This window comes from Dreissena polymorpha, chromosome 2 (genome assembly GCF_020536995.1).
Source record: "Dreissena polymorpha isolate Duluth1 chromosome 2, UMN_Dpol_1.0, whole genome shotgun sequence".
Taxonomy (NCBI): Eukaryota; Metazoa; Mollusca; class Bivalvia; order Myida; family Dreissenidae; genus Dreissena; species Dreissena polymorpha.
The window spans coordinates 14,400,942-14,416,711 of record NC_068356.1 but is presented as its reverse complement, the minus strand read 5'-3'; the positions used below and the strand labels follow the sequence as shown (position 1 = coordinate 14,416,711).

The 15,770-nt window shown below is 36.1% G+C and overlaps 1 protein-coding gene across 1 annotated transcript in view; it reads right to left on the bottom strand.

Moving 5' to 3' along the window:
- Positions 1–15,770, bottom strand: part of LOC127866547 (collagen alpha-5(VI) chain-like) — a 73,751-nt gene that overhangs the window by 6,083 nt on the left and 51,898 nt on the right. The window contains exons 10-14 of the mRNA XM_052407160.1: positions 14,938–15,037; positions 13,890–14,041; positions 11,828–11,980; positions 9,048–9,194; positions 5,973–6,026 (exon numbers count right to left, since the gene is read on the bottom strand). Of these exons, the coding sequence (XP_052263120.1) occupies positions 5,973–6,026; positions 9,048–9,194; positions 11,828–11,980; positions 13,890–14,041; positions 14,938–15,037 (606 nt within the window). The remainder of the gene's footprint in view (positions 1–5,972; positions 6,027–9,047; positions 9,195–11,827; positions 11,981–13,889; positions 14,042–14,937; positions 15,038–15,770) is intronic.

Below are 15,770 nucleotides of genomic sequence, written 5' to 3'. Positions count from 1 at the left end.
CGCGCTCTATAGCGCCTTTATTAGTTACTAGGTGGTTGATAGGATAGTGGAACAAAGAAGTTTTGTTTTTATACAAAACCAGAAAGTTTCACTGGTTCGCGTATTTGCCCAGTCCCTGTGATCTTTTATTATTGCCCAGTCCCTTTGATCAGTTATTAATTAAAACAATTAGCTTTGCATTATTGGCAATAAACATACATGCCATAATTTTTTAGGTCCAAAGCGGGACATTCCATAAAAAATTGTCGGGACATTTGGCCAAAAAGCAGGACACCTAAAACGATCTATCATTCCACCTTTTCTATAGTCAGTATAGTACTAACAAAAACTCTTGATACTTTTATTTAAGACATAAAACATCTGATATGAAGCATAAATCTAAAACATAACAATAACAGTTTTATTAAATAAGACAATAGCAAACAACGCAGATAATATTCATCTGTTTGAGAGTACAAAATCTAGAACATTACGACAACAATACTCATTATATTAATTTCAATGGCAAACATTAACGCAGGGGAGGCTATCCAGTTGACTGAAAGTACGGGTTACAGTACACTATCTACCGGACAGTTACATCAGTTACACACGGAATGCGCGGCGGTACACATTTCCGTAGTTTGTTTTCTTCTTATATACACAGATTAAACTGAATTGTGAATTGTCAGGCGCTGTATTGGGGTAGTGTCAAACTGTCATGAATAACAACACCTTGTTTTTATTACAATAACACAAGACAAGATGGGTACCACTTTTACTGTTTGTTGCGATGTTTTTTTAAGCATGTGTCCATGCGCAGTTTGTTACTTGTCAATTGTCGCGGCTTAATTGGAGTAGGGTCAAACTGTCATGCATAGCACCTCGTTGATTTTAGCTTAATTGGAGTAGGGTCAAACTGTCATGCATAGCACCTCGTTGTTTTTATTACAATTACACTAGACAGGATGGGTATCACTTATTGGACTGTTTGTTGCGATTTTGGTATATTGCACATTCGAAATATCCCGCTATATTGGAACTAAACATTGAATGTAAAAGACTCATTTATGACATAGCGTTAATTTTACAAAACAATTGTTTTGTAAACCGTTTCAAACAAATACAAAATAAACACATTTTCAACATTTATTTCATTATAATAAAACTATTGATAGCAATAAGCGACCACTATCTTGAAGACCACCATGGTGTGAATGCCTGATGAAATCAATAATTAGCCGATACATCGCTGATAAGGTGTCATAAACAACACTGGTACACACGATAAGTAGAATCGGATTGTTAATTGGGGGCAATAAAGGGATTAGCGGTGTTAAGTGTTAGCGAAACAGAGCTTGAATTGCGAATTTTATTGGGAACCTATACACCTTACATCGTTTTTTACGAATGTCGGGACAAATCGTCTCATGGCGGGACGGCGGGACAAAGGGCCCAAAAGCGGGACTGTCCCGCCGAGATCGGGACGTATGGCATGTATGGCAATAAATGTTGAAGTAAATGTAATAGGCACAAATGCAATACTTATTTACACTAATTTACACAAAAAATCACCACTATGCAAGATATTCTGACAACAAAAATATATACATTGATCCGTAAATAACTTCACCTCCCATAAGCGAAAAAACAAGAGGGCCATGATGGCCCTGTATCGCTCCACTGCTGAAAAAGGCTGAAACAAATATTCTCTGCATGTGCAAATACTTAAATAAAGGCCCTATTTATGCACATGTACACTTTTGTGACCCCCTGGGCTTGGTCAAATTTAACCCCAGGGGCATAATTTGAGCAAACTTTGTAGAGGACTACTATATCTCACTACATGTACATACAAAATATGGTAGCCCTAGGTCCTAGAGTTAAGGACAATAATATTTTTAAAGTTTTCACAAAATAAGCAAGATAAAAGCGTATATAATGTTTAATATAGTGACCCGCGGGTCAGGGTCAAATTTGACCCAAAGGGCATAATTTGAACAAACTTGGTAGAGGACTATAAGATGTTACTGCATACCTTATTTGGTAGCCATAGTCTGAATGGTTTTTCGACAAGAAGATTTTTAAAGATTTCACAAAATAGGCCCAATATAAGTGTATGTTCAGTTTTGTGACCCCCCCGGGCAGGGTCAAATTTGACCCAAGTGGCATAATTTGAACAAACTTGGTAGAGAACTATTAGATGTCACTACATACCAAATTTGGTAGCCCTATGCCTTATGGTTAAGGACAAGTAGATTTTTTTAAGTTTTCACAAAATAGGCACTATATAAGCATAGAATCGATTGTGTGGCCCCCAGGGCAGGTTCAAATTTGACTCCTGGGGCATAATTTGAACAAACTAAGTGGAGGACTATACAATGTCACTAACTACCAAATTGTGTAGCCCTAGGCCCAATGGTTATGGACAAGAAATGTTTTAAAGTTTTCACAAAAAAGGCATTTTATAAGCATATCTTCAATTTTGTGACCCTGGGGCAGGTTCAAATTTGACCCCAGGGATAAAATGTGGAGAAATTTGGTAGAGGACTATAAGATGTCACTACATACCCAATTTGATAGCCCTAGGCTGGATGGTTATGGACAAACAGATTTATGAAGTTTCACAAAATAGGCCCAATATAAGCATATGTTCAATATTGTGATACCCCGGGGCAGGGTCAAATTTGACCCCAGGGGCATAATTTGAACAAACTTGGTAGAGAACTATCAAATTTCACTACATACCAAATTTGGTAGCTATAGCCCCAATGTTTATGGACAAGTAGTTTTTTAAAGTTTTCAAAAAATAGACTCCATATAAGCGGATGTTCAATTTTGTGACCCTCAGGGCTGGGTCAAACTTGACCCCAGGGGCATAATTTGAACAGACTTGGTAGAGGACTATAAGATGTCACTTCTAACCAAATTTGGTAGCCATAGTCCCAATGTTTATGGACAAGTAGATTTTTTAAAGTTTTCACAAAATAGACTCCATATAAGCGTATGTTCAATTTTGTGACCCCCAGGGCAGGGTCAAACTTGACCCCAGGGGCATAATTTGAACAAACTTGGTAGAGGACTATAAGATGTCACTACATTCTAAATTTGGTAGCCCTAGACCCAATGGTTACGGACAAAAAGATTTTTTAAGTTTTCACAAAATAAGCCCTTTATCAGCATAAATTCAATTTTGTGACCCCAGGGGCAGCAAGAAGATTTTGAAAGTTTTCCCACAATAGGCCTTATATAAGCAAATGTTCAATTTTGTGACCCTCGGGGCAGGGTCAAACTTGACCCCAGGGGAAAAATTTAAAAAAAACTTGGTAGAGGACTTTAAGATGTCACTACATACCAAATTTGGTAGCCCTTGGCCCAATGGCTATGGACAAGAAGTTTTGTAAAGTATTCACAAAATAGACCCTATATAAGCATATGTTCAATTTTGTGACCCCTGGGGAAGGGTCAAAATTGACCCCAGGGTCATAATTTAAAGAAATTTGGTAGAGGGCTATTAGATGTCTCTATATAACAAATTTGATAGCCCTAGGCACAATGGTTATGGAAGGAAAGATTTTGAAAGTTTTCACAAAATAGGCCTTATATAAGCATATGTTCAATTTTGTGACCCTCGGGGCAGGGTCAAACTTGACCCCAGGGGCATAATTTGAAAAAAACTTGGTAGAGGACTATAAGATGTCACTACATACCAAATTTGGTAGCCCTAGGCCCAATGGTTATGGACAAGAAGTTTTGTAAAGTTTTCACAAATTAGACCCTATATAAGCATACGTTCAATTTTGTGACCCCTGGGGAAGGGTCAAATTTGACCTCAGGGGCATAATTTGAAAAAATTGGGTAGAGGACTATTAGATGTCTCTACATACCAAATTTGATAGCCCTAGGCCCAATGGTTATGGACGGAAAGAATTTGAAAGTTTTCACAAAATAGGCCTCATATAAGCATATGTTCAATTTTGTGACCCTCGGGGCAGGGTCAAACTTGACCCCAGGGGCATAATTTGAAAAAAACTTGGTAGAGGACTATAAGATGTCACTACATACCAAATTTGGTAGCCCTAGGCCCAATGGTTATGGACAAGAAGTTTTGTAAAGTTTTCACAAAATAGACCCTATATAAGCATATGTTCAATTTTGTGACCCCTGGGGAAGGGTCAAATTTGACCCCAGGGGCATAATTTGAAGAAATTTGGTAGACGACTGTTAGATGTCTCTACATACCAAATTTATTAGCCCTAGGCCCAATGGTTATGGACAAGAAGTTTTTAAAGTCTTCACAAAATAGGCCTTATATAAGCATATGTTCAATTTTGTGACCCCCTTGGCAGGGTCAAATTTGACCTCAGGGGCATTATTTGAACAAATTTAATAGAGGACTATTAGATGTCTCTATATACAAAATTTGATAGCCCTAGGCCCAATGGTTATGGTCAAGAAGTTTTTAAAGTTTTCACAAAATAGGCCTTATATAAGCATATGTTCAATTTTGTGACCCCCCTGGGCAGGGTCAAAATAGACCCCAGGGGCATAATTTGAAGAAATTTGTAGAGGACTATTAGATGTCTCTACATACCAAATTTGATAGCCCTTGGCCAAATGGTTATGGACGAGAAGTTAAAAAAAAAGGCCTTATTTAAGCATATGTTCAATTTTGTAACCCCCGGAGCAGGGTAAAATTTGGCGCCAGGGACATAATTTGAAGAAATTTGGTAGAGAACTATTAGAAGTCTCTACGTATCAAATTTAATAGCCCTAGGCCCAATGGTTATGGACGGAAAGATTTTGAAAGTTTTCACAAAATAGGCACTATATAAGCATATGTTAAATTTTTTGACCCTCGGGGCAGGGTCAAATTTGACCCTAGGGGCATAATTTGAAGAAATTTGGTAGAGGACTATTAGATGTCTATACATACCAAATTTGATAGCCCTAGGCCCAATGGTAATGGACGGAAAGATTTTGAAAGTTTTCACAAAATAGGCTTCATATGTTCAATTTTGTGACCCCTGGGGCAGGGTCAAATTTGACCCCAGGGGCATAATTTGAAGAAATTTGGTAGAGAACTATTAGATGTCTGTACATACCAAATTTGATAGCCCTAGGCCCAATGGTTATGGACAGGAAGTTTTTAAAGTTTTCACAAAATAGGCTTATATAAGCATATGTTCAATTTTGTGACCCCCGGGGCAGGGGCAAATTTGACCCCAGGGGCATAATTTGAAGAAATTTGGTAAAGGACTATTAGATGTCTCTTCATACCAAATTTGATAGCCCTAGGCCCAATGGCTATGGAGGAGATTTTTTTTAAGTTTTCACAAAATAGGCCTTATATAAGCATATGTTCAATTTTGTCACCCCAGGGGCAAGGTCAAATTTGACCCCAGGGGAATAATTTGAAAAAAACTTGGTAGAGGACTATTAGATGTCTCTACATACCAAATTTGATAGCCCTAGGCTCAATGGTTATGGACGAAAAGATTGTGAAAGTTTTCACAAGGTAGGCCTTATATAAGCAAATTTTCATTTTTGTGACCCCCCAGGGCAGAGTCAAATTTGACCACAGGGACTTAATTTGAACAAATTTGAAAGAGGTTTACCCCAGGAACATTCCTGAAAAATTTCATCAGAATTTGACCAGTAGTTTAGGAGAAAAGATGTTTTAAGGAAAAGTTAACGCACGCACGCATGCACGGACGCATGCACGCACAACGGACATAGGACCATGACATAAGCCCTGCTGGCCTCTGGCCAGTGGAGCTAAAAACGTATTACATACTAGTTGCCGCACTTCAGTGCAACGCCAATAACATGTGGCTGATAATATGAAAATGAGTAAAATCACTAATATTATGAATCACAGTATCAGAGATACTGGTAATTAGCATTAATGCTTCTTTAAAAATGGTTCTCTATTAAAAATACACAACACAGCACAGCAAATACTTGTCTATTACTAGGATATACAGCCTTACTTGGCAATCTCAAGATGTCTCCAATGCTTGATGGAGTGAACTGGTTACGCGACACTGAAAATAAAAACACCCACATACAATTTGTTTTCGAACATACAAACAAGCTTGTTTTGACTCTCCAGTAAAGTGTAGACACAATTACAACTGCTTTAGTTTGTTTATTGGATTTTTCCCAGCATTCAATTGTTCTGTAGTCACAAAACTGTGCTCTTATAAGCTTATTAACTCTTCCAGTGCTGGAACCGAATTTTAAAGGCCTTTGAAAACAGTTTGGATCCTGATCAGACGCCAAACTGTTTGCTATTCTGATAGTATTCTTGGAAAAAAAATAATAGAAAATGCTAATTTTTAGAAATTCAGCGGATGACATTTAAACATGCAACAAATTTCCCAGCATGCAAAGGGTTAAACATCTGGCGGGTAAGCAAAGCTAGCACCCTAAGTGCACATATGTCACAAACTAAGGAGTGACATATAACAATGCGAGGAAGTGGAAGTATAGCTGGATAAACAAAAACTTCAAAGGACATGTGCCTGAACTGGAACCAGCTGCATGGCTACCCTGAATCTGAAAGTCCAGCATGCAGCCATCTTAAACTAACATCAAGGAATATTCGCAAAATATTTCGTAAATAAAGTTAATCCATACAAAATCAGTATTCCTAATAGCAATAGCCAAATTTTCAACGCAAGATTTGGTATGGTAACAACGATTTAAGAATATACAAAATGCTCATTTTTTTGTAACACAATATATTCCACTTTAATTTCCCCACAACAATATCTTTTCATACGACACACAATCACTCACATGGTACATAAACATGTGTTAATATCTTGTCAAACAAAAAACAAAAAATAGCACTTTGTATCTTGTTAATTAATGTTACCAGACCATATCTAGCGTTGAAATTTTGGCTATTTCAATAAGGAACATTGATTTTTTATGTGTAAACTTTATTTTTAGAAATATTGTACAAAATACTCATTGATTTTGAGTGGTCACGGACTTTTAAAATAAAAGACAGACTCACAGATGTTTAAGAATAAACAGATACTTCAAACAAGTATCTTTTTTTCTATCGTATTTAAAGAAAGAGTTTTCAGGTTTGGAGTTGAAAATACTTTTTATTTTAAACATTTGTGTCAATGTAAAAGAAAGACTGTTTTGTTAACTGCAAAGCATCAGTGTATTTGTCTGATATGTGTTTGAACTTTCTGTATACAAACACCCTACTACAGGTCACCAGCTTTGTATTAAAACTTGAACATCATTTGAAAATAAACAAGCAAATTCGTTGAATTGATATCCCCCGCCAATATGCTTCTGAACACTCATACCAAGTTTCAATGAAATCCGCCAAAGCACTTCCAAGATAAATGTCTCTGGACACACAAAAAAGCATTTTTCAAGATACAAAGGGCCATAACTCTGTTATTACCAGATGGTGTACAATGCCATTTGGCATGCATCATCCTATTATCCATATATATACTCATACCAAGTTTCAATGAAATCCGCCAAAGTACTTCCAAGATATGGCTCAGGACGGACGGATGGAAAGACTGACGGACAGAAGGACGGACGTACAACGCCAAAACAATATCCCTCCGCCTATGGCGGGGGATAAAAATACAACAAAATCTTAAAATACAATAACAGTACCATTTATAGGGTTTTACCTTTTCAAAATAAAACACTGATAGAACCCACAAGAAAAATAATACTGAAGTGCATCCATGAGGGCCTGTCTCAGTAAAACAACTGAGATGACATCATGTTTTACTCTGTATTAGTAAATAAACCTCCCTCTGAAAAAACAGGGTTTAATGCAAATACGTAAAGTGTCGTCCAATACGTAAAGTGTCGTCCAATACGTAAAGTGTCGTCCAATACTTAAAGTGTAGTCAAATACGTAAAGTGTCTTCCAATACGTAAAGTGTCGTCCAATACGTAAAGTGTCGTCCAATACATAAAGTGTCGTCCAATACGTAAAGTGTCATCCAATTCGTAAAGTGTCGTCCAATACGTAAAGTGTCGTCCAATACGTAAAGTGTCGTCCAATACGAAAAGTGTCGTCCACTACATAAAGTGTCGTCCACTACGTAAAGTGTCGTCCAATACGTTAAGTGTCGTTCAATACGTAAAGTGTCGTCCAATACATAAAGTGTAGTCCAATACGTAAAGTGTCGTCCAATACGTTAAGTGTTGTCCAATACGTAGTGTCATCCAATACGTAAATTGTCGTCCAATACATACAGTGTCGTCCAATACGTAAAGTGTTGTCCAATACGTTAAGTGTCGTCCAATATGTAAAGTGTCGTCCAATACATAAAGTGTAGTCCAATACGTAAAGTGCTGTCCAATACGTTAAGTGTCGTCCAATATGTAAAGTGTCGTCCAATACATAAAGTGTAGTCCAATACGTAAAGTGTCGTCCAATACGTTAAGTGTAGTCCAATACATAAAGTGTAGTCCAATACATAAAGTGTCGTCCAATACATAAAGTGTCGTCCAATACATAAAGTGTAGTCCAATACATAAAGTGTCGTCCAATATGTAAAGTGTTGTCCAATATGTAAAGTGTAGTCCAATACGTAAAGTGTTGTCCAATTCGTTAAGTGTAGTCCAATACATAAAGTGTAGTCCAATATATAAAGTGTCGTCCAATACATAAAGTGTTGTCCAATACATAAAGTGTAGTCCAATACATAAAGTGTCGTCCAATATGTAAAGTGTCGTCCAATACGTAAAGTGTAGTCCAATACGTAAAGTGTTGTCCAATACGTTAAGTGTAGTCCAATACATAAAGTGTTGTCCAATACGTAAAGTGTTGTCCAATACGTAAAGTGTTGGCCCAGATTAGGCCTTATTTCTGTCCACACAATCATGCTTATCAGGGATGACACTTTCCACTTATATGATATTTTTGTATAAAGGAAGACTCTTCATGTCAAAAATCAAGTTTAGGCAAAAGGTGTTGTCCCTTATTAGCCTGTGCAGACTGTGCACATGCATTTAACCCTTTTTTCGTAATGCAATTAACATAAAAACTAAGTAAATGGTTTACTCACGTGCGACAATGTTAGCGTCCATAGGAGGTGTGATGATCACTCGTCCCCAGTTAGGCATCATGAAACCCAGTTCCGGATTGAACGCCAGCACCTCCATGTCCACCTTGCTGGTACTTTGCCCAACTCCCACTGATGCTATGAAGATACCTGTGGGGACACAAGTAGCGCAAACATTGAAGAATATTTTCATAACCCATACCACTAAGATACGCACTTCTTTGATGCATTCCTAGTCCCTTAGAAAATCTTTTAAAATTTAATACCTTTTTTCTAGATTTGAGTTTTTAAGATTTCATTTCCAACCAAAAGGTACTGATGAGCAGCAAACAACATAACACCTGGACCATCTGCAAGTTTCTGGTTTTATGCTGGTAGCATATGACCATTCTCACCATGTGTCTGAGCTGGAAAGGGTTAATGCTAAAAGCACTTTGAATTAGAGCTGTAACGATTCGATTCAATGCATCGAAAACCGGTTCAACGCCATCGATTTGATACCAATACGGCCAATTTCAATTTGATTCACTGCAATTCCGATTGATCCGCATTTTAACATTATTTTCCAAATCCGTCATCTAAACGTTCTTGTCATTTGTAATATGTCTTGTGATTGGTCAATAGCCAATATGGCATCCAATGAATAAATGAATAACATGCTGAGCATTACATCAGCCGGTTAATGGCTTCTTCAACCACGCCAAAAGACGCACTGTCAAAATTAAAATCAAAAGTATGGGAACATTTTGGGTTCTGCGAAGGTTTTGATGCAAAGGCAACTTGCAAAACGTGTTTTGTTGACCTTAGTTACCCATATTGTTTGTTTACTAAACTGTGTGCATTATGTTAAAAAGTCAACTGGAAGTTGTTTATATATTTACATATTTTTGTTTTGTTTTTCTGTTAAATACATTTGATACATTGTGCATTTTATGTTATTTAAGAATAACTCAACAGGGAGGTTTGTTCAATATATTTGATACTTATAAAACAATGTTGCGTTTTTAAAATGTTATTAAAAAAAAATAAACACTTTAAATGAACAACATAATAAGTTTATAACAAATACCAAACATAATAATTCATGCTCTGGACAAACCAAATATGAAATAGTTTGAAAATAAGCAGCAAATAGTTTAATTTGAATCAAATGGAAAATAATTCAATCGGACCATTTGGTATCAAAATCGAATCGAATCGAATGACGGGTGAATCGTTACAGCTCTACTTTGAATTCATTTCTATTAACACCAACATCAACCATTTAGTTGTGAGAATGTGTTTGTCATATGTAATTTGATCATAACAAAAGCTTATAAGTATTAGTGTAAATAATGATGATTTTAATAACATAAAACCAGTTTGATGCCTGTCTCAATTTTATTGGGCCCAGTTGCAAACGCATTCAATTATTAAACAATTTGAACCATTTCAATGTTGACCAGCTGCCTTATTGTGACATTAACCTTAGTCCAAGTGGTAACAAACTGTCTCCATATGGTGGAAATTTGTTAAAAAATTATAACTATACACTTGCATCATGAAAAATGATGTTACAGTCTGTTTTAGTGCAAAAATTAATATTTGACATTTAGGATTGACCTTGACCTTTGTAAAGCAATCACTTTGCAACACATGATGTGCAGTTTCTACAGGGTGGACATTTTTGGCAAGTTATTTAAAATTGTATGATGAAAATTGAAATTACAGTCCAGACAAGCTAATTGGTAAAATGTGACCTTTGACTCTAAGAGTTATCTTAACCTTAAAATACAAAGAGGATTGTTATACTTAGTTTACACCTATGTATTTCATCTCGATTGCATCAAAAGCCTCAGGCTTATAGAAACGCTCTCGAGTCCATTTCCTGGGCCTAGAACCAGTACTTGTAGTCTTTGGGGAAGATCTAGAGAATGGTCCCCGCATGGGGATGGAACCCGTGGCCTCCCGATCACTAGGGGGACACCTTATCAATTATGTCACGATTGTTATACTTGAAGAGCTTTCTAAACGTAGTGGTCATTTGTGGTAAGTGATTTCGAAATATGATGAATTAAAAAAAATACAGTCTGGATACCGGTATACACTCACTCATTGTGACCGCTATATTAAGCTTTCTGCAATAGCGCTTGACAACAAGTTATAAATAACATACATGTTGATGAACAAACATAGTTTACGAACAAAAATACCTTCTAACAAATCGCATTTATCAATTATTGATACACTTATTTAAAAAAAACATTAGATCAAATTATTTTTTTTAACTTTAACATTATTTCAGGATTTTCTCTATTAAAAAAATACAGAGGATATATTAAAAGAAAACTCTTTCCCGGGACAGTATTAGTAAATTAGAAAACCATCTAAGTTAACGTCGCTCTGTGAACATGGGGTAAAATGTATGCGTGTAAAGTGTTTTCTCAGATCAGCTGTGCAGTCCAAATCTGCAGTTAATCTGGGACAACACTTACGTAAATGCATTTGTGTCTTGTTCTGAGAAAACTGGGCTTAATTCACGTGCGTAAAGTGTCGCCCCAGATTAGCCTGTGCAGTTTGCACAGGTTAATCAGGGACAACACTTTCTGCTTTAATGGTATTTTTAGTTTCAAGGAAGTCCCTCCTGACCGAAAATCAAGTTTAGGCGGAAAGTGTCGTCCCTGATTAGCCTGTGCGGACTGCACAGGCTAATCTGGGACAACACTTAACGCACATGTATTATGCCCAGTTTTATGCATTTAACCCCTTTTTGTAGTGTAAGGCTAAGATTTCTACATCCCTACCATTTGCCTGTAGCTGGTCCCGGACTGTTCTTACATCATCAAAGATAACGTCCCCTTCCATGACAAGAAGAGCTAATTTGGGCACACCAGAACGGCCCATCGAGTTAAACATTGTCTGGGTCTCCATCATCACTGCCTGCACATTTGCCCCACCTAAGCATATACATAACTATGTTAAGAACAAAATTTATAGGCAAAACTAAGTAGAAAAAAACAAAAACAAATTTAGGCATACAAAACCAAAGTTTCCTCCAACAAAGCATATGTTTGTCAAATGTTTATAAACCCAACAATCAATTGATGACAAATAATTAAATCTAATACTTTAAGGTAACAAGTGGGAAAAAAGTATATTGATATATTTTGTAAAAACACCCTTTTGGACTTAAAATAATAGAAATATAAACAAAAAATACATGACTGTGCTTGCCCTGAAAAATGATAACATTTTTACTTATAACTAGAAAAGTAACACAGACAATTATGCTTGGACAGAGACAAATACACTATATATACAGTAGAAAAAATGAAACATGACTGGAAATGCTTGCAGTCAGAATGCCTACCATAATGATCATCTTTATATTCAGCTGTGACAGTTGAAGCAAAATTTGCAAAGCAGAGGAGTTAAACACACACAATTTTTTTGGCGTAGCTGTCTAAGCCAGCTTTTCATCTTACCTCAGACCTTTAAAAGTGTCTAATAAAATTCAAATAAAATTTCCCGTGGCTAGATACAAATGAATACACTTCATTATTCCATTGGCTGATTTGAGCATACCACCAGAACATTGGAAACATGACCGCGTCTTTGTAACACTGTTTTACTGCGTGTTCAGCATGAAACAATTTTATCTCTAATGAAAAGGATTGATAGATAGAACAGTTTTACACTCAACTCTTTACATCAATACAGTTTATGCGTGCACCTGTTATTGTCAGAAACTTGCCAGCGCCAGAGCGTTTGTACTCAAAGGCTATGTTCTCATATTTAGTAATTACATCCATATTCCTGTCTGTGTACTAGTATATTTAAGTTCATAAAAGTATCGTTTTTCGCTATCCTGATATTCGTTTTGGCTAAACCATTTTAAATTGTTTTCGAAATTGAACATTTAACATGTAAAAGTTTTAAACAAGCCATCATTCAAGCAGTGGAAGCGTGGCCTACCTTTAATGCATTGCATTCAAACCCGCAAGGTATCAGGGTCAGTTCACTGCCAGTAAACGGATCGTTATATAATATAGGCGCTATTGCTTTATCTATGTGAACAGGAGTTGTATTTAGACCAGAAATATGTTAAATGAAGATAGTCGGCGATGTAACAATGGTAGGTCAATCTTAGATTCTTAATTTGTTTTAAACAAAAGTATGATAACTATTATTTTTGATTAATTAAACAAGCATTATTCCACCATTCTGACCGATTTGTTTAGCATGAGCGCGATGATTCTCGATACTGTTAATAATTGATTCAAATAGAAATGCCCGACACACAACTAAAACAGGTTTGTTCGAAGAACGCGCGTATAAATATTTTAAATGTGTACGGATACTTTGCGTGAGGGCGGTTTACTTATATGTTTTAATTTCACTTCCATTTTTCTTTTGTTTTTTGTTTCGTATCTATAGATATATGATAAGCTATTTGTAATAATGTACAACAAGCCGCAAAAACTCCGCGCAACATCCCGTTCTCCATGTAAGAACTGCATGGAAAAGACATTTGCTATTTTTGATCTCATTCTGCACAGGCTAATCAGGGACAACACTTTCCGCTTAAAGTAGATTTTCGGCAAACAAAAGACTTCCTTTTAACGAAAAATACCATTAAAGCGGAAAGTGTCGTCCCTGATTAGCCTGTGCAGACTGCACAGGCTTATCTGGGACGACACTTGACGCACATGCATTAAACCCAGTTTTCCCAGAACAAGACACATATACATTCAATGATTAATGCCTACCACTCTGAGTGGCCATAAAAAGGCAGTAAATAAGAAATTCAGTGACCCTGTGATATTAATACCACCAAAACCAATATCAAATGACAGCCCCTTATACCTGTCGGGGTTAGGTCAAGGTCAAGTATGGCAAGGACAAGCTCCCCAAGAAAGGGTTTGGACCCTAGAACAATCTGCTGATTGGCCCCTTTGTTCACAATTTTCCCAAACGTGATGATTCCAACTCTAACTTCATTTGGACTAATCTGGTACCTGGAAGATAGAGAAAAAGAAACAAAAATGAAAAAATCCTTAATTTTTAAGATTTATTTTAAAATGTCTTCCTTCAAATATCAATTTCAAAGGTAAAACAATGTTCAAATGTTTGTCTTAATTTCACATTATTGTTAAACAGTAATGAAAGCTTGTGGAGTGGTGAGACCAAATAAACATATGCATTGTAATTGGAAGTAGAAATATATTTCAGAGAGACATTATCATGTAAAATTATCCCTCATTATACTAACGATTTCAGTAATTGTCAATAATTTTACAAACTTTAATATTATAAAATATTATTTTTACAGTTTTATTTAAAAAAAAATCATTTATTAAGGAGGCACAATAAGAGGAGTGTCCCTTTTTGTTTTCCTTAATATATTTACTATTTTATAGCGTATAATGATGTAACAATATATTAAATTTATAGTTAAATAGCGATATACATGTATCTTGCATAATTTTTTTTTTTAACAAACAAAACTCATAAGAGCTTCGGAAAGAGTGTCAAATATCAACTAAATGAATGTATACAAAACCTGATATCAATAAACTGCTGCTTAGAATTAAGCTTATACACATCTGAACAAGCCATTACCATATTTTGCAATTAACTATGTGATTTATCTCCCTTGTTAACAGCGTGGAACAGTAGTGTGTTAGGCTTGGTGTGTATTAAATGTTTAGTGAAGATCAGATCATTTTATATGCACAGGCAACATTTAAATTAAAGAGGGAAATTTAACATGAAATACTATCTGATACATGAATAATAAGATGATTCAGCAAAAGTCTCACACTCAGTACTGAATATACAAGCTATTTATGCAGAAATCATGCATGCAATTAAAAGAAAGGTCTTAGCATTCCAAAACATGATTGGTTTTCACCTTTGCAGGAGGTCAGTGAGAAAGATCTTCGCCCGACTGTCAGTGACTCCTGCGTTGTCATGCAACATGATGATCAGGTCAAACCTGCTACTCCAGGGGACTGCAAGCAGGCAGTGAGGAGAAAAAGGAGAATTGTGAACAGAAACAATGGGCACACAATCTACAAACAAGTTAAACTTTTCTCTAGGCTGTAGATATAATGCTGGTTTTCAGATCCAGTTTCATCAAAACATCCTAGTGTTTTATCGCAAACAGCAAAAAAGGGCTTAATCACTATGAAACACCTATCACACCTTGAAAACCTCCACAGTGTGTACAAAAGTAAGAGTTGCAGTTGCTGAGAAAATGGTCAATTTAAAATTGGATAAACGGTCTGAAACTGTTGGATTTTTTTGGCCTACCATTATCAACCAATATTGAGTTATACAAAAACTAGAGCTTTGTCACAGACGTGACATATAACCCCACATGCCACATTGACACAGACTATTTTGCATGCTGTTTTCACAAAACAAGAGAATCTTATTTATGGCAATTTTTAAGAATTATTATGCCATTATCATTTATAGCCATTTTGACCTTTGAGCTCTTGAATTCTTTTGCATGGCATGCCGTCCAATGATTGTAAAAAAAATTAATGTACAGAGTCATTTTAAAATCTCACAATGAATGACATAGTTATGGCCCAGACAAGCTCATTTATGGCCATTTTTGACTTTTGAACTCCAAGTGTGACCTTGACCTTGGAGATATTGACGCAATTCTTTCGCAGGACACATCGTCCAATGATTGTGAACAAATGTACCGAGTAATTTTAAAATCTCACAATGAAT